The sequence below is a fragment of the Eptatretus burgeri genome, chromosome 16 (assembly GCF_056783735.1).
Source record: "Eptatretus burgeri isolate ZD-2024b chromosome 16, Ebu_testis_v1, whole genome shotgun sequence".
NCBI classification, from domain to species: Eukaryota; Metazoa; Chordata; class Myxini; order Myxiniformes; family Myxinidae; genus Eptatretus; species Eptatretus burgeri.
Window position 1 is genome coordinate 2,688,309 of NC_140976.1, and position 25,938 is coordinate 2,714,246.

Below are 25,938 nucleotides of genomic sequence, written 5' to 3' on the forward strand. Positions count from 1 at the left end.
ATGGATTACCCAACAGTGGATGGAAGTTAACAATTCATCATTTAATTGGGATTTGCTTCCAGTTTTCATGGTGCTCCAACAAGCAATTCACCATGACAGTGAGTGTGCAATGTCCAAGCTTACACCAGACATAGGAAGCCAAGTACAAGGCTATGGCAAATATAGCAAAGTACAAGATTACAGTAGACATTGCAAACCAAGAGAAAGTGGACAGTGGCCAGTGAGCCAGGTATGAACTGACAGCAGAATTATTACCTGAAGGTGAGGAAACGAGTGAAAATAAGTGGAGGGAACATGACACATGTAATGACCCTCCACATTTGCACAGTGTCGGACATCTCCCCACACCATATTTGCGTCAGAAGGTTCTGGAAGTGAGAGCAAAGGGTAAGGAAAATTCAGCTGAAATGACAATTGTATGGAGAGTTGAAAATGTTTTTCACTCCTTCACATCAAAGCACTTCTGTCATCTGAAATCACAAAGGATTCACTGCAATAAATAACAAATAATAAACCTGATCCGGATGTCACCTCAAACTAGAAAACCCCAAAAGGTGAAAAGTAAATTGTTCAATGCTTCCCACGATCACATGCCCTGAAATTGTGGCCTTGCACCGACCGACGCACAACTCATCATGCCACCAATAAGACACTTTCAAAATGACGTCATCTGCCTCCAAATGCCCAGGAGATGCACAAAAAACTCAGGAAGCTGAAGCGTGCGGAGCAAAATAAAATGTATTGTGTCCGGGATAAGGATAAGGATTATATGTTCTTCTGAACACTGATGGGAAGGACATATCTGGGGTTTGTGAATATACAGGGGAAGTTAAAAATGATGATATTTACTATTAATTAGGTTGAGAGGTGGGAGAAGCTATGGGAGCTGTGAGGGTTATTATAAATATTCTGTTCCTTTGGTTCTGGGCCACAAGAGAAATTATCTTGAATTTTTGCATCTATTGCATTAGGTTGAAGTGTAAGTGTGCGTTTTATCCACTTCAGACACGAGAATGTACTTACAATAAATGGTAGGAACCTGACGCCTCTCAATCAAGGATAATTCTCGTATTTCCTCCACTCACAGAGTACCTGTCCTCAAGGCGATCTTATTCCAACCATGTAACACGTTCTGACACGTACCTTGATTTGGGTGATATTTTAGCAACTGACAGCTGCCTCAATCGCTCCCAAAAATTAAAAAAAAAAATTAAAAAAACAGCCTACATGCAAGAAGCAAAAACATACCGACTGCTTATGATTCAAAACACCTCACGGCAATGGAAAACGTGGGTATAGGATAGTGGGGACTTGTAATACCCTCCCCCACCTGGAGGGTGTGCTGCACGATATACATTTACATAGGTCATTTGCCCCCTCCCCCCCCCCCCGCCCCAGACCAGTGGCAAATAAAAAAACACCCCTATACAGTAATTTCTTCAAAATTATCATAATGGTGTTAAGTGTGATGATAAATTGCAAATGTAGCCAATTAAGCTTGACTGATAATTAACTTGAAAAGTAAAATTTTTGGCGCATAGCACAATGTGTTGTTGTAACCCTTTAATGGGAAATGTGGCCTGGTGTTGGCTCCGTGATTAGGGTGACGGCTTGGGATCCTAGGGTCCTGAGTTCAAGCCTCGTTGGCTGCTGAATTAATACACCACGGGGTTGACTCAGCCTGTCATCCTTCCGAGGTCGGTGAAATGAGTAGCAGTGTGTACTAGTAGAGGGGCACTGCATCAGCGACACAGTCATGCTTCCATGAAATGAAAGCTACCCTGGCAGCTAGACTTCCACACACAAGAAGAAGAAGATGGGAATAATATTCCAATACAACATGATTATTACATTTAGATGCTTGAAAATGAATATATTTTGAATATATATATATATATATATATATATATATATATATATATATATATATATGTATATATATGTATGTATATATATGTATATATATATATATATATATATATATATATATATATATATATATATATATATATATATATATATATATATATATATATATATATATATATATATATATATATATATATATATATATATATATATATATATATATATATATATATATCCTGGTGTTGGCGCAGTGGTTAGGGCAGCGGCTTGGGATCCAAGAGGTCCTGAGTTCAAGCCCCGTTGGGTCACTGAATTAATACACCACGGGGTTGACTCAGCCTGTCATCCTTCCGAGGTCGGCGAAATGAGTACCAGAAAAAACTGGGCCGGTGTATACCCTGGTTAAGATAGGTGTACCATATCCCTGTGTCGTAAGAGGCGACCAGGGTTGCGTCAGGAAGGGCATCAGGCGTAAAACATGTGCCAAATCACGATGCGGATCATACGGATGATCCGCTGTGGCGACCCCTAACGGGAGCAGCCGAAAGAAGAAGAAGAAGATATATATATATATATATATATATATATATATATATATATATATATATATATATATATATATATATATATATATATATATATATAAATAATTCCAGCGATGTCTGTGTGTGTGTGCCCTTCACTGCCCTGCATAAAAAAGGTGCAAAAACAGATCCCTGTAACTACAGACCAATCAGCCTTCTCCCAATCATCAGCAAGGTTATGGAATCCATCATCGCTTCAGACATGAAATCCTTACCTCTTCTCCAATGGCTTGATTTCCAATCATCAATTTGGTTTCAGACCAGGTCACTCTACCCTGGATATGCTGCTTCTGCTCTCCCATCAATGGATGGAGGTCCTCAATGCCAGACAGGAAATCCGAGCCGTATCCCTGGACATATCACATGCTTTTGACACAGTCTGGCACCCTGCACTACTCACCAAACTCTCTTCCCATGGTATTCAAGGCCATCTCCACTCATGGCTTGCAGACTTCCTCTCCTGTCGCAGTCAACCTGTGGCCCTAAATGAAGTTCTTTCATCCCCTCTTCCTGTGCAGGCTGGAGTTCTTCAAGGTAGCGTTCTGGGCCCTGTTCTTTTTCTGGTTTTCATCAATGATCTCTCGGACTCTCTGGAAAATCCTCTATTTCTCTTTGCCGACGACTCCACCCTCTGCCGTACCATCTGTCATCCCTCAGACCGGCAAGCAGCAGCTTCTTCGCTCACTGCAGATCTGGATAAAATCACAAACTGGTCCAACACGTGGAACATGTCTTTCAATCCAGACAAATCTCACACTCTCACTATGTCTCTTCGAAAGGACCGTTTAGAAAACCCCCCCATCCACTTTCTCAACAATCCTCTTGAAGAAGTCTTTTCTTTCAAGCTTCTGGGTCTCACTATCTGCCCTGACCTTTCCTGGGAAAGTCACATTTCCAACCTCGCCTCAAAATCCAGTCGCCGACTGGGAATCCGTCGTGCAAAGTCCTTCCTCGGCCCTCTTGAGCTCCTGACCACTTACAAAGCTTTTGTCCGTAGCCTGATGGAGTACTGCTCTCCCCTCTGGGCTGGTGCTCCTGCCTCCCACCTTTCTCAGCTGTGACCACTGTTCTGTATCTGTGATCTGTAGGGGTATCTGTGACCGCTGTTTCTCGACAACCACTGGTCCGATATAATTGAAACTTGCCAGGTATATTGCTGGGGACCTGAGTATGTGCCTTTTCAAGGTTTGATATTAATCGGACATGTGGTTCCCAAGTTATGGCCATTTATTTACCAAACCAATGAAAGGACACGTCGCTGCGTAGGCGTGGCCGATGGGGACAGGACGCCTTAGTTACCGTGGCGTAGGAGTGGCAATGGTCAATGGCAGTGAATGTCATGGCTAGCAAAGACAGGGAGGTAAACTTGATTTTAATTTGGATTTTAATTAACTCTGTGTGTGTAAGTATCACAGCAGTTGTAACTTCAATGCAAGTGATAATTCATGGAATGCATGTGAACATTCCGTACGGGCACGCACTACTTCCAGATAGTGATGACTTGCTGTATTCTAATCATTTCTCGATTTCTTATGCGCATCTATAGATAAAACAATGCCCCAATCCAGTCGTCGTTTACGAGAGCGAAGGAACAGCCTGTGTTGTTGTTTGAAAGTTTGTTTTGGTTTTTTTGCAAGTACGGCCACACACGTACGGCCACGCACATACGGGCATGCGAGAGCGAAGGAACGGCCTGTGTGGTTGTTGTTTCTGGCACGTGGTTTGAAAGTTTTTTTTTATTTTTTATTTTTGCACGTACGGCCACGCACGTATGGCCACGCACGTACGGGCACATACTAGTATATGAAAATAGCAGAGAAAAAGAAGACATTGTCAAAGCTTTTCGTCTTATAACTTATCAGGACACGCAAGAATACCGGAAATGCAGACACAAAATGAAACAATATTGTTGCGGCCGTGGAAATTGGCACTACACCATGAAGGTCCTCAGATCAGTTATACCGATAAGTATATGTGTAGGTAGATTTCCCCACCATTGTTTAAAGGGAATTTCCGTGTTCACAGGGCTGTGATCCTTAGAGTTAGCCGTTTTTCTTTTCTCTATCATTATTTTGCACCAAGCATCCCCCAACAACCAGATCGCCACCACCAACACCATCCCCAAACCACCACAGCAAACCCCCACCACCTTCGCCTTTCTCCCTCCACTACCATCAACAAACACCACCCGCAAACAAGAAGTTCCTCTTCGTCCCAGAGTCAACACCGAAGTCGCGCTGTCCAAAGCCCGTTCGGTGATTTTTACCACGTCCAGACATGATTTGAACAGAGAAATAGAACACGTTACCGAACGTCGTGCCTTGGTTGTGAATGGGATCCTTTTGAAGGGGAAGTCGGATCAGGAATCATACACGCCCACTTTTCATCCATCCAATGGCTGATCATCAGGTGGTGTAGCCCTGCCTCCAAACCCGATGTGATCCTCAAATTTGCATATGAACTCCTCACGGATGGACTCGATGCATTACACGCATCGGTTCGGCGGGACAAAGACCCCGGCGAAACATGCATGCACACATCGGCTGGTCGGGCGAAACGAAGCCGCGTGGCGGACGGACTCGATGCATTACATGCATCGGTTCGGTGGGACAGAAGCCCCTGCGAAACCCGCGTACACACATCGGCTGGTCGGGCGAAACGAAGCTGCGTGGCGGACGGACTCGATGCATTACACGCATCGGTTCGGCGGGACAGAAGCCCCGGTGAAACCCACATACACACATCGGCTGGTCGGGCGAAACAAAGCCGCGTGGCGGACGGACTCGATGCATTACACGCATCGGTTCGGCGGGACAGAAGCCCCGGTGAAACCCACATACACACATCGGCTGGTCGGGCGAAACAAAGCCGCGTGGCGGACGGACTCGATGCATTACACGCATCGGTTCGGCGGGACAAAAGCCCCGGCGAAACACTCACACAACACATCTCCTCAGCCGGATCGAAACCGCGCGGTCGGGGCTAAACACCATCATCAGCTCGAAGGGGTAAAGCTGAAGCTGACAGGGCGAGGCTTTGGTGATTCCTACCACGTCGGCTTTGCCAGGGTCAGGGGTCACGCTGACAGTGCAAGGCCCTGGTGATTTCAACCAGGTACGCTTTCCAGAGGTTGAAGGTCATAGGTCGGGGGTTGGATTTTTCCACTCCCCCGGCCTATATAAGGGCGAGCACAATGCAGCTCGTGGCAGACGGGGGACGGTCGATGGAGAGGAAGCATCTTCGGAACGAAGCTCAGGTCGAAGCTGATGGGCGAGGAGGGCGAATTGCTGAGTGGAGCAGGGATGCGGAGAAGGGCTCAGAGGCAAGCCAGAGGGCTGAGTGGGGACCACCGCCGGAGAAGGGGTGCTGTGGAGGCCACAGCCAGGAGGAGTTTTGCCGGAGCCAGTGCGGTCCAGAGCGCCAACTCGCTGAAGGGAGCGGCAGCAGTTCCCCTCTCCTAAACCGAGCGCCGATAACCCCCCGTCTCGCCAGGAGGGCATCAACATTGCTAAAAGAGCCTCAACAACCCTTCCCATACCGGGCATCAACAACCCTCCCCATACCAGGCATCAACAATCACCCCCCATCCGCGCTGAGAGAGCGCCGGTAACCCCGTCCGTTCTCCTCCCCAACCGTGGTGCCGACTGTGAAACACGTGCCTGCACGGAGAACGCCGGAGAGAGCTCACCGGCCACACCAGGGGCACAAAGTCAGGCGCGGCTACACTGACATTGCGGCTTACCCGCAATCGTGCTACGAGGGCGCGGGTAAGACCCTTCGGTCTTGTGGACCTGGCCGCTCATCCAGGTTCCACGTACATTTGGTCCACAGACCTGTCTGCCACCCTTGTCTTTGAGGGTGGCTTTTCTTTGCTTTTGTGTAAGTGCATGTGGTGGCGCCGTCTTGTAAAGTAAACCTGTTTAAGTAAATGTGGGAATAAATATTCGGTTGTAGCTCTTCAATTGCTTTCACTGTGTTACTGTTCTTACGTGCATGATTTACTGTATGGCTGTAAACACGTGCCTTGTCTGAGTGTGAAATAAATGTGCTTGTTGAACTGTTCCCCATTTCGTTGCATCCTTTCCCTTGTTTGAAAGTTCCATCTTGCATCACGGAAGGAATTGGTAGAAGGGTGTAAGCACCCAGTAAATACAATTACATCCATCGGGGTCGGCGATAACACCGCTCGGTTATCACTGAAGCACGGAACGGACCGCTTAAGCGGTTCGTGTCCTATGCCGGTCTGCAGCGAGGTACGATTGCCCGGTTAACTACTCGCGCAGGTACTTAGGTAGGTCGAATTTGGCGAACAACCCTATCCTGCGCGGGTGGCCAATTGGCACGATTGTGGTGAGGTCGAAATACCCACCCGTGACTAGCTCCTGGCGGTAGTTCCAAGGAGGGTCACGACTGAATTGTCCGTTCCGGTGGGCGACGCGGTCGCGATTCGAGTTACGTGGCCGATCGCACGCCGGGCCGACCGAAATTCGTAACAATATATTTGTTCAGACTGTTGGGAATTGGTTCTTTGGACAGAGTGCAGGGTTCATGCCAGTAACACTTCAAATAACCTATCCCCAATGGAATGACCAAATATATTTTCATTTTGTGTCTGCATTTCTGGTATTCTTGCGTGGACTGACGAGCTACAAGCCGAAATCTTGGATTTTTGCATCTATTGCTAAAGGTTGAAGTGTAAGTGTGTGTTTTATCCACTACAGACACGAGAATGTACTTACAATACATGGTGGGAACATAAATGACGAATGTGGTCATCATTGGATAGATATTTATCAGTATGCCATCCTGATGAGAGCAAATAAGCCTGAAATCGGGATCGGTGGTTATGTTTAATGGTTACCTGATGATGACCATATAATCTTTGTTTGTTTGACAGAGTCACCAAGCTGAGGGCCTCTGTGTTGGAGGTGATGCTTTGGTGTAGACCGTGTCCATGCGCAGAAAGGCATCATCTCGTATTCATACGTCATTTCCAAAGTCACGTATTGGTTGGCTCAAAATAACGATTTAAGGTCCTTTTGGTAAAATAATTTGAAAAAATATACAAAAGTACGACTTGAACCAAACAACTTCATTATCCAATGAAGCATACAGGAGGACAACACAGATCTGGAGTTCACATGATCCCCAAAGCCAAGTGGTGTGTGTCAATCACAGTACAGTTTCATTAATTTCTTGGGATCACAACCTGCACGCCACAGTGAGCGAAAAAGTCTTTGGCCTCAGCATTGTAGGCCAGCTCGAGGCAGGTGCTTCCCCCCCATTTATCCAACGGCTGAATGAGTAGCTCCTCAGCCGGCTCCTCATTTTCTTTGAAGCAATGATCAAACATTCCTGCAGTACGAGGCAGCAACATGCAACATCAAGGTACAGGAATGAAATAATCTGTTACATACGACATTACGCCGACAAGTATGTTTTCACAAAATCGGAAGTCGTTGAGGTAAGATCAGCTTTGCCTCTTACCTCTGACCTGCGACACCCCAGGATTTAATCCAACATCTCTTTCTACATTGTGGTAATAAATAAATATAAATCAATATATAACATCATAAATTTCAACATACACGCTGTAATTATATCAAGGAACGAGCAATAACAACAATAACATGACGAACATTCATCGTCACGTGGTTTGGATATTAAGATCTGCCATGTACGACCGAATGCTGAAGTGTCAACAATTGCAGTTTGGTTCTTGAGAACCTCAGATGTATACAGAGACAGTCCAATCCATCTTACCAACTGCAAGCTCTTCATACTCGTATGAAAGTTTGAGGATGCTTTTTGGGCTTTCTACATACATTGCCATGCTTCTCAGCATCCTGGTGGCAACCAAGGCAGCAGCTGTGCTGTTGTTGCACTGCAAGGAAACTCACAAAGTAAGGATCACCAGAGTACACTGTCCACGTGTATGATCAGTCAATAAACGACCATAGTAATACTTGAAGATGTTCAGTATAGGGTGAGGGAGGAGAGGGTGTTTGCCAAAGGCACACAGCGTGATCAGAAACAGTCATTTAGCTGGGAGGATATTGTACAAATGAGCAACTTTGCACAAGCCTTTCCATTTGCAGACACAGGGGGTATTGATGCTGTTTAGCCCCTCACATCATGCGTACTACAGTGTCTCCATTGCCTGACATATTGTGTTTATCATATCAGCATATTTGGTATTCCCAACTGAACCCACAGCTCATAATGTTTGGAACCCAGCTCAAAATCCCACAAACTACATCGATATTGTCCATACTGATGTCCCTACAGCTCATGCAACAACACACCAGTATGTCCGAATGTTCTCGTCCCAAATGAGATTTATCGAAAATGCCCCCATGAGTAAAATAATAACTTTACATCCTGTTTATTGGCTTACATGGCATGTGAGAAATCTCAGACATTTCTTCAACAAACCTTTCTCCAGAAAATGTACGACATCTCTTTGTGCTGCAGCAGGATGGACCAGATGAAGAGGTCCCTTTCACACTCTATGTGCGAGTCGTGATCCTCCTGAACAACACAAACGGCATGACGTGCCATGAAATATTATCAAAGTTTACATTTGTTCACTCGATTGTGATTGAGAGATTTCCCATCGTTATCCATTAAATTCCATGAGAGAGGGCAGAATGGAGAGGGATCTGGAAGAATACCATAGAAAACCTCTTCGGGAAGCTGTGAAAGCTAGCATTCAAGTCACCAATCTCACACGGACACGTGTTTAGGCTCGAAGGCCTCATCAGTTTGACAAAATCGGCTTTGAAGGAACTCTGGGCATGTTAGAAAGTCTATATCAATCATCCATATTTCAAAACCGACATCTGTGAATATGTGTGACTTAAAAACAAATGAATCAACAAAATGACAACTTTGTGTAGCTCGTATGGACTTGCTGGGTCATGCCATTATCTGGCACCACATTTGCTGACATCATCTGGCCTATGCGGAATAGAAGGCCTCCATATTTGTTAGCGATAAAGATCAGTGACCTACTTAGTACGCATTGTTTTCAAGCGACATGTCGTAGTGCATTGACTTTGGCTGTTAAATTAACACCGATGATCAGACGAGCGACAAAACACAAAACATTTGTTTTGTTTTTATTCTTTGCCACTTATACATATCCAGATCTGTGGAAGAAATGGTAGCAGAACCATAGGCTCGCACAAGTTCCCCAGACACTTGATACGAGATATCCTTGCTTGGAGCATTTTGAGCCCAATTGCTTTGAAAGAAACTTAACCAGAGAGTTGGTGTCAAAGCCACCCAATGCTCGCCTGTTTATACATTTATCGTTTTTAAAAGACTCGTCTAATAATATTTTTTATAAAGCTTTGCAATGAAGTCTGATCTAAATAATTTTAAAGCAATATATGTATTTGTATATTGTAATCAGTAAAAAATAGTGTGGTAGATAAAAACATTAGAAAGGAAATAACTTGCACCAAAAACTTTAACATTTTCACGCTCACGCTGACGCTGACGCTCACGCTCATGCTGGGGGTATCGCTATAGCTCTCTGTTCTTCGAACAGGCGAGCTAAAAATGAGTTGTTGGGACTTAAACCGAGAAATTTACTCAAACCAGATGCTGTGCACAACACGTTTGTTTTTTCAAACATCCGAGAGAACGGTGGTACAGTGCACGAAGAGCTGAAAACATAGATCTGGCATTGCTAAGTTTATGGCTGTATTGTGTGAAAATTTTATCCACCATATATCTCTATCTATTTATACAGCACAATGTAAACATATACAACGAGACGGGCACTCGGTCGCGCGCATACCTTCGCCACGCAATGCCTGATCCAGTGGAATATATCAAGGCCAATACATCATTGAAATGTCACGCTATACAGCATATCGTTTTTGGCCCATCTCTCAATGGCGATGAATCACTTAAAAAATTAAATAATTCTAGTATCTGGATTCGGATTTTCACCAAAATCGAATCAATCCGTACTTGTCACACACCCAACCTGTCCATCAAGTTTTGTCCAAATCCATCTACAACATTGAGACATGCTGCACAGACAGACAAACAGAAAGGGGTGAAATCATAACCTCCTTCCTTCACCTTCGGTGGCAGAGGTTATTAGAGAACAACCTTTTGATTCTGTGGGGAAGGAAAGAAAAAAAAAAGAAAAAGAAGAAAAGAAAAGGTACATAACAGACGGTATGTACCGGGCGTAGTGGCGTGCGCCTGTAATCCGGCTACTCGGAGGTTTGGGTTGGAGGATCGCTTGAAGACGGGGGCTCTGCACTGGGCAGGGTGTAGAGCAGCCCGGAATCATGGCGAAACCCAAATCCTGATCCCTGTGTCGTAAGAGGTGACCAGGGTTGCGTCAGGAAGGGCATCCGGCGTAAAACCTGTGCCAAATCAGTATGCGGATCATAACGGATGATCCGCTGTGGCGACCCCTAACAGGAGCAGCCAAAAGATGAACAACAACATAACAGATGGTATGTATACTGTACATAACATAAATTGAGAGGGAAATCATCCGGTATATTGTGGCATTTTTCCAAGGCCGCTTCCAATAACAAATGTAACACCAACGATAACAGCAGAATATTAATGTTACTAGTAGAAGGTATTGTTTTATTGTCATTTGGTTCTACTTGCATTACTTATTTCTTGATTTATATCCTGATTTGTTGTCCTTGCTTTATTGACTTGTTTTGATCATTGGTTCCTTGGTTTCTTGATTTGTTTTCTTGAATCTGATCTTTTTACCTTTTCTTCCAAATAAAAAAGGCTTCTGCCAGAAAACAAAGTTTTGTATTTCTTTTTCTTATTCTCTTTTATAGAAATATCTTTCAAATGCCTCTGTTAATGTCTATATTGAAGTTTTGTAATCGTCAGCACCTTTTTATTTATTTGAGGCAGCAGTACTGCTGTCCACAGGTGGAGCAGTTAAACAATTTGGTTTGTCTGCATGGAAAATGTAGGACAGGCAAGTTGCCCGAGAGATATCTCTGAGCCTGCCTCCAACATAAGGCCATTCTTGTTTTTTCTCAGAAAATAATTCAACACTCCAGAATGAGATAAAGTCCGTCTGTTAAGAGCATCTTTTTTACGGCATGAACTCAATACACTACATCAATATTTGGACCTATGCCATGCTTTGCAGACAGAGTGGCAGCATACACGGGAGTTTTTGTCCTTCGATACGTTACGTCTGTGTGGATATATCGCAAAGATTGATGACCGTATTGAGGTGGTTGCAAGACATGATCGTGACATTGATCTGTTAAAGGTGAAACGTTTTTGTTCAACCATTCATGATTCATCCAAACATGTTGTCAACATGTCAGATTGCACTCTATCTGACATCAAGGGGTTTGTTCTCACTCATGGTTTTGGGTTCAGCATTCCAACAACAATATTAAAAGAGAGGAAGGTTTTGCAGAGTTTGAGCTTGTTTATGAGCAGTTGAGGAAACATCAAGCAGTCTCCATTGAAGCACATCAGGTGTTGAAGGCTATAGACTGTGTGATTTGACCACTGCGGAATCCCGAGTCCCCAACGACCTTTCTGACTTCCATTTATAAAGGGAATGCATTACCACCATGAGGAATTTAAGAATAAAATCCTGAAATCCACAACTGTAAATCTGACAAAGGCTCTGGTGTTGTCATCTTAAACCAGATGGACGATGTGAACAAATTTATGGATATCCTAAAGGATAAGTACAAGTTTCAACAGCTGGAAAGCATTGATAAACCTGACCGTATGTCACACTTGGAGAATCAAATCTACAAGTGGTTGCTCCAGCTGCATAAATGTGGTGAACTGTTGAGGAAATTTCACAAGAGGATTAAGCCAGTGGGCTCTCTTTGTCCTTGAATGTACAGCCTACCGAAGATTCACAAGCAGAATGTTCCACAGAGACCGATTCTATTTCTGGTCCGCTCTGCCCAACATCAGCTGGCAGAGTTGCTGCAACCAGCGTTTGAGTCATTCTCCGGGTTTGTCATAAGAGATTCTTTCAATTTTGCTGATGTCATAAGGGAGATGGGTCCCCCTGGTTTGGAGAATGTCATGTGTTCTTTTGACATTGACAGCCTGTTCACAAACGTCCCTTTGACAGAGACCATTGATATATGCGCACATCTTCTATACCACATGGAACTTGAGCATCCACACATTTCTGAATCTGTCTTCATGGAATTGTTAACATGGCTACAAGGGATGTAGAGTTTAGCTTTAACAACATTATGTTCATCCACATTGATGGTGTGACCATGGGCTGTTAGGGATTACAACGTTCTGCCTGCCTCAAAACTTAGCAATATTATTTACGAGTTGAAGTGCCGGTGTGATGTTCGGTATGTAGGCAGAACTACCCAGACCTTGACTGACAGAATCAAGCAGCACGTCCCTTTGTCCATCAGGAAGAACATTATTGGTACGAGAACACAGCTGCTACATGCTTGTAGGAAGGTCCCAGCTTCGATCCCAACAACGTGTGTATCTGCTATAGGACGGCATTCGATTGAGAATGCAAACTGTGCCGAGCAGTATAGTGTGAATACATTCAAGATATTACGTAGAGGACTAAGTATAACAACCTCTCAGAATGCAAGAAGTGACATTTGTCTGTTCCATCGATCCTACATAATATCGGCAAAAAGAGTTTGTCCATTCACTTTGCTTATTTGTACAAAGAGGAAGAGGAACACAAACTCATCTCCCAGTCACAGATGTTGATGAAGAGGATTCTGCATGGGCCTTGGTGGGAAAAAGCCTTCAGCACCCCCCTCGCTGCCGAAGCATTATTATTATATAGAAGATAACAAAACAATATTAATGCTTATAATACTCACTCTTCCCAAAGGGGTTTTGCTCCTTGGATGAACGGTGTGTTAACATGTATAAATAGCTTATTGTGGCATTTCATAGGGCACCCCTAACAGTAGTAACAAGCTCAAATGAGCTAAGATCCTCATCCTCTTAATGATGACGTCATAAAAACGAACATGACGTCATAAAAACGAATATGACATCATTCTGATGTATCAGGTTTACGATAAATTATCTGTGCTAATGCCCGGCTTGATTCCCGCAAACAAAATTCAAACAGCTTGCCTAGTTTCGGAGATAATGGTATAGGCGATTTCCATTAGCGGCGATATTATGACGTCAAATTTTTTTCTAGGAAGAATTTCCAAAATCGGAGATGGTTACTGCCTGCGCGTGGGCTTTCTGCATATACATGGCAAGTTTCACGAAGATCCGATGAAAACTCTGGGTTGTGAAACCAAAAAAGTCAAAAAATAGGAATGACGTCATAAAAATCGATATGACATCATAGTGATGCATCTTATGTGCGGTAATTCATCTCTGCTAATGCCCTGTTCAATTCCCGCAAACAGAATTCAAAAAGCTTGCCTAGTTTCGGAGATAACTTTTCGGCGATTTCCATTAGCGGAGATATTTTGACGTCATAACTTTTTTTCTCGGAGGAATTTTCAAAATCGGAGATGGTTACTGTCTGCGCAGGGTATTTTTACATATATATGCCAAGTTTCAGGAAGTATCGATGAAAACTGTAGGCTGTGAAACAAAAAAGTCCACAAGAAGAAGATGAAGAACAACAACGTGATTAAAACTTAGAGATCCTCCACGAGGATCTAAAAAATATAAAAACCACAAACACGTATGATTACCTTTTGAAACAGTCGCTACTGCTGTTTAACATTAAACTGAAAGGGAGGAAACCCGGGGTGTGTTCATTTACCAAGCAGCTAGCTAGCGCTTGCCAAGACAGCCATTCCTTGTCAACGGTTTTGAATGGAGTGCTTACTTGGGTGTTTGAGACACTTGGCAAATGCTCTGTAAGGAACTTGGAAAACTGTACACACCCTCGACGTTCTTGAGAGCTGAGCCCAGATTTACTGTCATCTATATACCGCAGAGAGGACAATAACATGACCCTTCCTGCTACTCCGGTAGGAAGTGGGTGTACTAGTTCATTAAACTCGACAGTTCATAGAACACCTTACCCCAATCAGTCTTGAGAGAGAGGACATGGGAATGGTCTTTTTAACTCGAGTTTTGTGTTTCTAAACACGATCTATGTGAGCTTTGTTTGGGAACTTTGAATATAACAGACGCGATGGTAACCATACAAAAGATGATGGGTCAAAGGGAACACTTCAGAATTGAACCTTCAAAATAAAACATTCAATTGAAATTAAGCTTATCCTCAATCATAAACTGATGTTTGTAGACAGACAAAGTTAACCAATTGCTAAACCCCGCTTTGTCCCATGCATGCGTGTGGGGTAAAAATATTTCAAAAACATTTCAAACGCACACACCTTATGAAGCAACACTGAGTATGTCCATGAAAAGCATGAAGTGGAGACAAAACAAGGTTAGTAAAAAGTTTTTTTTAAAATGGTTTACAGAAAAAAATATACCTTTTTTACCCAGTTCAACTTTGACTTCAACAGTTAGGGTTAAGGTTAGCCTGTGAAGCCTTGCCTTAGCATTAGGTCTAGGTTTAGCCAATTAGGCTTAGGCTTAAGCTTAGAGTTAGTCAGTTATGCTTTAATGGTTTTTTTTCTCAAGGAACCTCCTTTATGAGTTGCAGTTCATGATTTCATTTCAGTAGAGATGGTTCAGCAGTTGTTTGTTTTCCATCAGCATAGAATGTAACATTTCATCACCAATAACACGAGACAAGTCATTGTCATCAGATATAATTATAGATGGGCGAGATAGCCCTTGGGCCGCTGATTCTAAATCTGTTTTTCGTTTTCCTCCAGCATGTCCAGTTTTTGTGTTGAGACCAATCAAATTTGAAAGGTTATTACCCTAATTTTAATCAATGGAGGAGGTTCATGCAAGGTTCATGGAGGAGGTTCATGCAATCAATGGAGGAGGTTCATGCAATTATAAAATCGTTGTTTCCGATGCCTATGTGACAGCAAGCCTGGTGTTGGCTTCATGGTTAGGGTGGCAGGCTTGGGATCTTAGGGTCCTGAGTATGAGCCTCGTTCGCCACTGAATTAACACCAGGTGGGGTTGACTCAGCCTGTCATCCTTCTGAGGTTGGCAAAATGAGAACCAGTGAACTGGTAATAGGGGCATTGCATCAGTGGTGTCCCCATACTCGGTAGCAGTGGCAATGCACCATTCATTATAGCCAGTTGAAAGCATGAAATCATGCCACCACAATAAGTGGAAGTATTAAAAAAATGTGACAGTTGTGCTACCGCAGATCATGACATCAGACGTGACTGGCATCAAAGAAGCACATATAAGTCAGGAACAAGCAATGTCCAGTGTTTTCCTTTAGTTGATCCAAAGAAGATTTTCCTGCCACTTCTCCACATTAAGCTTGGTTTAAGGAAGAATTTTGTGAAAGCGATGGGTAAGAAGAATTTGAGAGGGTTCCAATAGTTTAAGAAGTTTCCAATCATCAATGCCACAAAATTGAAGGATGGAATCATTGTGGGGCCCCAAATCAGGGAGGTTCTGCAGGATGAAGGCTTTGAAGAAAGTCTCAATGTCTTCGAAATAAAAGTATGGCAGGCTTTCAAAAGGATTTGTGGAAACTTCTTTGGTAACTACAAATCTCCCACATACAAGGATGGAGCCCAGAAACTGCTCGATGCATACCAAAAAATGGGCTGTCACATGTCCTTGCAATTACATTTTTAGCTTATCTGGAAGTGGAATTCCAGATAAGGCATTATCATTGTGCACCGTCCGTCCAGCTCCTATTTTGACTTCTCCAGCCAAAGCGCTAGGCCAATCTGGCTGAAATTTGGCAGCAAGGTTTTGCTCCTGATTGGTAATGGGGATTGCAAAGCTCGTTCCGGTAATGTGACTTTAAGCCAATCAAAATGGCAGACTTCGTAAATTCCTTCAAAAATCTTCTTCTCCAGACCTACCAGTCAGAATGCTACCAAATTTGGGTTGCAATATTAGGCTCGGGCCCAGATAAGCTGCAGATCCAGTGGTCCTATTTTTTACATTTTCATCTAGATATATTTCCAAAAAAACCTTGATGCGGTGAATGACGAGCAGGAGGAACGCTTCCAACAAGACATTGAATGGAAAATCGTTACCAAGGTTTCTGGAGTTAAAGTATTCTGGCAGACAACTGCTGGATGTCGTATCGCGACAATCCAGACAAAGTTTACAAAAGAAAATCGCACTTGCAACGTTTTTAAGTTGTTATACATTTCTTTTACTTTTTATAAGTATGTACTGTCCTGTATAAATTTAACCAAGTGTATGATGTGAATGTTTATGGGAATTATCCTGAAAAATGAATAAAGTTGGAAAGTTGACGAGCCTAATGTGTGATTATGACCTAAAATATGCTGAAATTAACACAGTCATGTTTTGATAACTCGATGTGCAGGAAGAAAACCAAAAACAGATTTGGAATCAGCACACAAAACTGATCTCGAAAAGTGTTTAAATCTTTGACGAGGGAAAAAAGTTTGATTTTGTTGACCAGTTTAATCAGACGCGTTAAGCATTTTGAGTGCACTAATTGTCATCAGGAGTTCATGTTTAAATGGATTTCAAGCACTGAAGAAATATTAAGATTAGAACGAAAAAAAGAAATTCTACAATTCAAAACACAGGTTCATAAGTCCTCCTTAATCAATGCAAACAATCAGCACAAGCAATTCACAAAAGGCTTTTACCTGGCTTATTTGAGATAAATTTTCCAAGAAAAACCTACAGTGAACAAGAGAAATGAGGACCCTTATGGTTAAGCACAATAGTATCCTCTGTTCTAATTGAATCCAACACATAATCATTTTGAAGACCAACATATAACAATAATCTGCTGATCAAACTCACGGACCCCACATTACACATCTATTTTGTGGGTGTTTGTGAAAATAAATGGTGTAACTTTGAAAATGGGTGAAAGCACGATATGCTCGTCTATCAGAGAAACACAATAATCCTTAACAGGTATGAACAAAAAGGACAAGGACTAGAGGACAACTGAGCTCTGAGATTTTCTCAAGCCTGTCTGTAGATCAATGGAGGGGGACTTAATCAGTCTGAACTTCAATGGATTCTAACCACAAGCTGGTAATATAAAATGCATGTATTACACATCCTGAGATTAAGTTACTCAAATGGTTGTTATAGGGAAAGGTTTTACCTCTGATCCATCACCTTCCACTTGTTTTCGGTGACAACTTGGCTGTGCCTGGGAGTACAACAAGCCGAAGTTCCTTCCCAGGAGTTGCCGAATTACCATGGATAGGTCGTCGAGCTCGCCCCAACATTGCGTTCTTTGGATACGCTCTTTGAAAACCAAAGTCTTCTGCATCATGCATTCTCCAAAGCTATTCAAGATTCCTCTTTCACGTGCCTGACGGATGATTTTTGACAGTAGACATGAATTGGGAATGTTCTTGTAAAGATTTTCCAAAGAACTGCGGTTCAAAAACTTCTTGAGGTTCAGTCCGTGGTCAAGAAAAAGTTGTACAAACTGGTGGCGGTTGTTTACCAGTGCTGTGTGCATGAATTTGTCCAAATTCTGGAATGAAAATGAATAAAGACAAAGACTGTAATGAGAGTACAGGACTTGAGGAAGAGACAAAAGTTAAAATTTAAATACTCATTTGTACAATTATTTCTCATCAGTGATGAAGTCAAGTCATGGTGACCTGGGTCTCAGTCCCAAAGTTTTGAATCAGTGTTGAGTCACTCAATATTTAAAACAACAGAATCTAATGCTTTTTAGATAGTTGCATAACATATAAAACTGTGTGTGTATATTTTTTTATTTTCAAAGGAAAAAGGCACATCCAACCAAAACGTAACTGGATCTACTCTGCTAATCTAGTAATAAACAAGAAAGAGCAGATCCGGTCTCAGGCGAAATTTCACCTGCTTCCCAGTGAGCTTCTTCAGGACAGGCCCATGTCTGCTTTTATTCCCGAAGTGAAGATTCATTTTCGGTCACGTGCCAATGCGAGAGGTTAATTGAGGATTACCAGAAGCCTGATCAATATCTTAAGATGTCAGTTCACAGGAAACTAACCCACACCAACATATTACAGGATTATAATTCCTCCAACCTCGTCACCCACAAATGCAGTGTAGCATGCACTTTGGCAGCTCAGGCATGGAGCTTCTCATCTTCCAAAGTCAATGCAATTAAAGAAATAAGATGAGTTTGAGGAATCTTACTCAAAAAAAGAACTGAACAAAGCTATACTCCTGACCCTGAACAAACCAAAATGGACAGAACTGAAGGCACCAGCTACTCTTAGGAACTGTATACTGCCATACAACCTGAGCCTTTCCAAAAGGATTGACAAGATGGTATGCAGCATATGAATTGGTGTAGCATACAAACCTCTACGCACCATCTCAAAGCTAAAGGACACAATATGAGCTGGTGAGAAATCAGAAGTAGTTTACCATTCATCATGCAGAGACGGTGACCAACTCAACATTGGTGAAACTGGAAGGAATTTGAAACAAAGGCTAGATGAACACAATGGAGAAGTTAGGTTTGACAAAGTGACGCAGTCAGCCATTGCACATGATTGTTTACAATCTGGCCACAAATTTGACCTTGATGGGACCCACATCCAAGACACGACATCCAACAGATGACACGGATTGATACTGGAAGCATGATATGTCAAGAGTCGAACTGGGTTGAACTGGGGAGACTGTGGACATACCCACACAACACACACCTCTGATCCAAATGTCAATAGCTGGATGATGGAAGCAACTGCATAAGGTGGGCGAAAAAACAATGCTCAGTCTCCAACACCACACTCACACATGTACAACACCTAACAGAAACTCCACAAACTACACAACCAACATGTCATCTTGTCCAACCCGGACATAAAACCAGCCATGTTCATGCCTTGGAAACACAAACAAGAACTAGCACACACAGACACAGGCTATTTTATTAGCATGGATTAGCAGAGCAGATCCAATTACTTTTTGGTTGAATGTGCCCTCTTTCCTAAAAAAAAAAAAAAAACCACACACACACACACACACACACACACACACACACACACACACACACACACACACACACACACACACACACACACACACACACACACACACACACACACACACACACACACACACACACACACACACACACACACACTGTATAAGATTGGGGTGGTTGGGATTACACATTTTTAAAGAAGAAGACGCTTCCAACGAAAGAGTAAAACTAAATTGACTCCGCTAATTTGAGTAAAAATGCAAGAGCAGACATGGTGTCAGACGACGTTTCACCAGCTTCACAGCCGGCCTCCTCAGGCACAATAGACCCCGAGCCTCAGCACATGTTCAGTTTTTATTTCGATACGACCGCTTATTTCCGGTCACGGGCTGGTGCTCGAGGCCAAATGGAGAAGTGCTTTTTAAAATTTTGCAAAAGCAAAATAAATGTCAGATCACATCATTAATGGGGTGCTCTGCAATTTTTGTTTTTACTTACACGTGATCTGGTGTTGTATGTGTGTGGCTGAGCATGTCTGTGCTTGTCGTTTTTGTCTTTCCAGAGAATGAACACGGCTGGTTTCATGTCCGGGTTGGGCATAATGAGGTGTTGGTTGTTTGAGTGTTCGGGTTCTCGTTGGGTGTTGTACACATGTGGATGCGGTTTGAGGTTGAGTGTTGTTTGTTGCTCACCTTATCGGTGGTTATGTCTGGGTAGTGTTTGTCTTCGGGCACATCCGGGCAGTATTTGCCTTCAGATGTGTCCAGGTGGTGTTTGTCTCCAGACGTGTCTGGGCAGCATTTGTCTCTGGACACTTCTGGGCAGCGTTTGTCTCCAGACATGTCCGTGCGGTGTTTGTCTCCGGACACGTCTGGGCGGTGTTTGTCTCCGGACGCATCCGGGCGGTGTTTGCCTCCGGACGCGTCCGGGCGGTGTTTGTCTCTGGACACGTCCGGGTATTGTTTGTCTCTGGCCAGCTTGGCTCCGGACGTTTCAGGCGGTATTTATGCCTGGACGGGAGTTTGTCTCCGGACTTGTCTAGACAGGAGTTTGTCTCCAGACATATACGGGCGGTGTTTGTCTCCGAACACGTCTGGGCAGTGTTTGGCTCTGGACACATCTGAGCGGTGTTTGTCTCCGGACACGTCCGCGTGGTGTTTGTCTCTGGACATGTCCGGGCGGTGTTTGGCTCTGGACATGTCCAGGCGGTGTTTGTCTCTGGACACGTCCGGGTATTGTTTGTCTCTGGCCAGCTTGGCTCCGGACGTTTCAGGCGGTATTTATGCCTGGACGGGAGTTTGTCTCCGGACTTGTCTAGACAGGAGTTTGTCTCGGGACAGGAGTTTGTCTCTGGGCCATGTTTATCGTATGACTGGTAGAAAATGAATTTCAGACATTATTTTGTTTCCATCTTCACTGTTATTCTCTGCAGAATCATTTTGATGAGACTGTATGAATCATAATTAATGCTCCACCACATGTCTGCCTTCCGTTCCTCTCACCTCACACTGTCTTCCCTACCCCCATCACTCCTCGCTCCCATCCCTCCTCTCACCTTTCCCCCCTGCACCTCTTAACTCTCCCCGCTCTCTCTTCCCCATCCCTCTCTCCCTCTTCCCTCCTCTTTTTCTCCCTCCCCACTTTAATATTACCGTCAGCGAAGCGACAGGTGGTATTTGTTCGTATATATACTGTGTATCTGTATGTATGTGTGTGTGTGTGTGTGTGTGTGTGTGTGTGTATGTATATATATATATATATATATATATATATATATATATATATATATATATATATATATATATATATATATATATATATATATATATATATATATATATATATATATATAAGCCTGGTGTTGGCTTAGTGGTTAGGATGGTGGCTTGGGATCCCAGGGTCCTGAGTTCAAGCCCCGTTGGCTGCTGAATTAACACCAGGGAGTTGACTCAGCCTGTCATCCTTCCGAGGTCGGCGAAATGAGTGCCAGTGTACTGGTCCCGGTGTATGCCCCGGTTAGAATAGGTGTACCATATCCCTGTGTGTTGCAAGAGGCGACCAGGGTTGGCGTCAGGAAGGGCATCCGGCCATAAAACATTGCCTCAAGAAAAAGCCAAAACCCCTGCACAGCAGGGAAAAATGGCTGTAAAAACAGTCATTTGTATATATGTATGTATATATATATATATATATATATATATATATATATATATATATATATATATATATATATATATATATATATATATGTATCTATGTATGTATGTATATGTCATTAATAGAGATAAATATACGAGGTCCGTCTAAAAAGTAACGGGACTGAGCCTGCTGTGTGCTGCTCTACTTACACAACTTGAATGAACGGTTTGCGTCACAGTCTTTCGCAACATTCCAGCAATGTATATGATTGGTGATGGTTGACTGCGATCATTGGGTGATTTTTTTACAGGTCGTGCTTTACACGTTGTCTTGTCTAAGTCGTCACACTACAAGTCGTGAGCAGAGAGCCAACCTGAAGTTTCTTATCAAGTTTGGCAAAACACCTTCCAAGTCCTTCGTAATGCTGCAGCAAGTCTACAGGGAAGAAACGATGTCATGTACAAGTGCATTTGAATAGTACAAGAGGTTCAAAGAGGGACGGGAGGAGGTTGAAGATGATCCATGGTCTGGAAGACCTTCAATGAGCAGAACGGCGGACAACATCGAGCGTGTGAAGCAGATGGCGCGCGCGGATCGTCGACTCATGGTGCGGATGATTGCTGAGGAACTTTCCATCAACAAGGACACTGTCTGGAGCATCATCACTGAAAATGCCGAAGGTGTGCGCAAAGATGGTCCGCAAGGTGTTGTCTGGGGACCAGAAACAGCCGAGTCACTGTCTGTCAAGACATTATCAAGCCCCGCGAGGACGAACCAGACCTGCTCGGGAGAGTCATTGCTGGCGATGAATCGTTGATATTCAAATACGATCCCGAGACCAAACGTTAGAGTGGTCAGTGGAAAAGTCCGGCATCACCAAGACCAAAGAAAGCAAGGATGTCGAAGGTCAAGGTGATGCTCATCACGTTTTTTTGACATCAAGGGCATCGTCTACTTCGAGTTTCTACCACAGGGTCAAACAGTGAATCAATACGTGTACAAGAAGATCCTCCGGCACCTCATGAGATAAGTCGGGACAAGAGGAGGGATCTGTGGGAGAACAACGTCTGGGTGCTCCACCATGACAATGCCCCTGCTCACAGTGCCCTGAGCATCTGACAGTTTCTGGTGGAGAGGAACGTGCCAACTCTGGAGCAACCCTTGTATTCGCCAGACTTGGCCCCTTGTGATTTTTTTCCTCTTCCCGAAGCTCAAGGGGGTAATCAAGGGGACCCGATTTCCTGGTGTGGAGGCCATCAAAAGGGCTGTGACGACGGAGCTCCGGAGGATTCCAGAAGAAGCCTTCTGGGGGTGCATTGAAGTGTGGAAGAAGAGGATGGACAAGTGTGTGAGACTGGAGGGAAGGGGGTTGAAACACCTTGAAGGAGTTGAAACAACTCCATCGGTTATACTTCACCGCCTCGTCGCTGTCTCCACCCACCCACTTTATCTTGCCTGCCACTCCGCCCACTCACTCTTGACTCCGCCCACCCACTCTGACTCACCGCTGGTTCCACCGAAAGTCCCTCCTTCACGCCTGACAGTTGTGCCCCTTCTCGGCGCAGATGCTTAGCTGCACGAAGCAGGAGATGAGGCGCCAGCTGTCAGGGAGGGATTGTCCAGCGGAGAAAACCCCCCAAAACGTACTGGGTTGCGTGGTCGGTCAATCATGCAAGGTAGTGCGAGACCGTTAGCCTCATATTCTCTCCTTTTTGTTCTCATTAACTCTTTTTCATCAGGGTGTGTGTGTGTGTGTGTGTGTGTGTGTGTGTGTGTGTGTGTGTGTGTGTGTGTGTGTGTGTGTGTGTGTGTGTGTGTGTGTGTGTGTGTGTGTCATGGCACCTGTCCTTGCTTAAGTTAAGATTGCAGAAGGTATATCAGGAAACTCTGCTCTGTGTCTGCTTTTGTAAGTTGGTTATTTTATTGTCGCACCACACTTTTCTTTCTATCTCTACTTACACACAACAATAAACTATTAATTGTGCTACGTATCTTTCCTCGCCTGCCTGAAATAAATCCTTTTCTAGAAATGTTCCCAGCTCGTTTTGTCTTTCCTTTCATTGATCCAGCATGGTCTGTATCCTAGACTCGCCGGGACTTTATTCCCAACGATCCGTTCCTTTTAGCCGGTACGTCCTTGGCAGTCGCTCGGCTGCATCTGATCCGGTAAAGTGATCCGGTTCGGACAAGGCGTACCGAGGGCGTGTCCCCCAGTAATTATATCACATGATTATTTTTAGGTAACCGGATAAACTGTAGAGGGAGAACACTCAGTCACATGGTTGAGTTTTTGGCATTCATGGTCGATTAGCGACCCGCCGCGTCGCGGAGTTATCCGTGTGTGATGGCCTGCAATTCCGGGGAGTCTGGTGGGAACCCGAGATAGCTTCCCCTCACCCGACCCCTGGCCCGCAACAATATATATGTGTGTGTGTGTGTGTGTGTGTGTGTGTGTGTGTGTGTGTGTGTGTGTGTGTGTGTGTGTGTGTGTGTGTGTGTGTGTGTGTGTGTGTGTGTGTGTGTGTGTACAGCTGTTAGGGGCTGTTTTATGACCTCCAACCCTCAACATGGAAGAAGATGTGTCCAGAAGAACACCAAGAAAAATTCAAATTTGTGAAGAGAATGGAGAGAAGCATTCAGATAAATTCTAACTGTATGCATCGAGACTTTGTGGCCACTCAGTCCATAATGTATTCATCAGCTGGATTCCTTCTCTTTGAAGGATAGGCTATTTAACCCTAATTAAACACAGCTCAACAATGACAGCGACATGACCAATGGATGAGCTTACGTAGGATATTTAGTTTTAATGAGTAATCATCTCGTTTTACAAGTGGAAACATTTTACACGTAAACTTTAACAATTATCATTGCAATGGATTTGACCAAGTCTTTGATTCGACTCAAGAATCACAATATGTCAAATTTAAGAAAACGTCTATGTCCTTGTGTGTCAAGTTTGATTCTGGTCCAAGTCGAGAATAAACGAAGGTAAAGTCAGTCTACATCACGAGCATCCACATCATTTGATGTGCAAATGTAGGAGGAGAGGGAGAGGGCGAGTTTAAGGCGAGTTGAGGGAGAGGATTTGCACTCCGGCCACCGTAAAACCCTTCATTCCGCAAAACGCAAAAACGCAAAAAAATCTGAAAACCCACTCCGTGGGAGTACCTCCTGTGCAGCTGCCCTTCGCAGGGCAGCTCACCGGATGACGGGATTGGGGCAAAGCCTTCGGGACCCCCAATCTTTGATAGGAGGGAAACCACGGGGTAACATCCCTGGGTCAGATTGCGGGAGAGTGTGTCGGAGTGGTGCTGAGGTGTCGTCCACCAGACGGCGGTCTCCTTGGGTTAACCTGAGGCGGTCCCTTCGGGTGGGTGCCTGGAATGTCCTATCCCTAAGAGAGGATGATCACCTGTCTCTGTTATCATCTGAGCTCAAGCGTTTGGACATCGGGATTGCAGCTCTCTCTGAGGTTCGGAGACCGGATTGCGGCGAGATAATGGTGGGTGGTTACACCTACTATTGGTCTGGTCGCTCTGATGGTTACCATACCCAAGGAGTTGCTGTAGCTGTGTCCAATAAGCTGACCCCAATGATAATTGAGGTAACACCGGTCAACGAGCGTATTATGAGATTAAGGATTCGTCACTCCTTAGGTGTCATTTCCCTGGTCTCTGTTTATGCTCCGACTGAGGCGAGTGATCTCACCGTGAAGGATGCATTCTATGCCACACTCAAGTCTGTGGTTGATCAGTGCCCCAGACGAGATACACTTCTAGTCTTGGGGGATTTCAATGCATCGACTGGAACTGATAGGGACGGTTATGAGGTGTGTGTTGGTCCCCATGGGTCAGGAACTATGAACCAGAATAGCACTAAGTTCCTTGACTTTGCAAGAAGTCATGGACTTAGGGTGGCTGGTTCATGGTTTCAGCGCCCACAAGCTCATCGCTGGACTTGGTATTCCAACGCTGGCGGTGTGGCAAAGGAGATTGACCATGTCCTCATTGACGGTCGTTGGAGGATGATCCAGAACTGCAGGGTCTACCGGAGTGCTCAGTTCCTCAATACTGACCACAGGCTTGTTGTAGCAACTCTAAAGCTGCACCTTAAATCCTGGAGAATGGTACCATCCCAGCCGAGGCTGGATGTTAGCAAGCTCAGGGATGAGAGAGTAGCTGAGGAGTTTGCGAACAGGCTGAGTGGACACTTGGGGGGTCTGGGTGCTTTGGGGGGTCCTGAAGAGTTGTGGAACGCCTTCAAGACCACCGTCCTTGATGTTGCCGGTGGATGCCTTGGAGCTCACCGCAGGGTAAAGAAGAATTTTGTATCTCAAGG

At 44.1% G+C, this 25,938-nt stretch overlaps 1 protein-coding gene across 8 annotated transcripts in view; it reads right to left on the bottom strand.

Moving 5' to 3' along the window:
- LOC147010333 (transient receptor potential cation channel subfamily M member 2-like) overlaps positions 1-25,938 on the bottom strand; it is a 190,132-nt gene that overhangs the window by 79,341 nt on the left and 84,853 nt on the right. For 7 of the 8 annotated variants that reach the window (XR_015052250.1, XM_085858980.1, XM_085858976.1 and 4 more), the window contains exons 12-16: positions 17,623-18,003; positions 8,889-8,984; positions 8,217-8,337; positions 7,663-7,808; positions 256-368 (exon numbers count right to left, since the gene is read on the bottom strand). Coding sequence is in view for 7 of the 8 variants with exons in the window: in XM_085858980.1 (XP_085715106.1) it covers positions 256-368; positions 7,663-7,808; positions 8,217-8,337; positions 8,889-8,984; positions 17,623-18,003 (857 nt within the window). In the remaining variant the exon portion in view is untranslated. The remainder of the gene's footprint in view (positions 1-255; positions 369-7,662; positions 7,809-8,216; positions 8,338-8,888; positions 8,985-17,622; positions 18,004-25,938) is intronic. The other variant, XM_085858981.1, reaches the window with a different exon arrangement.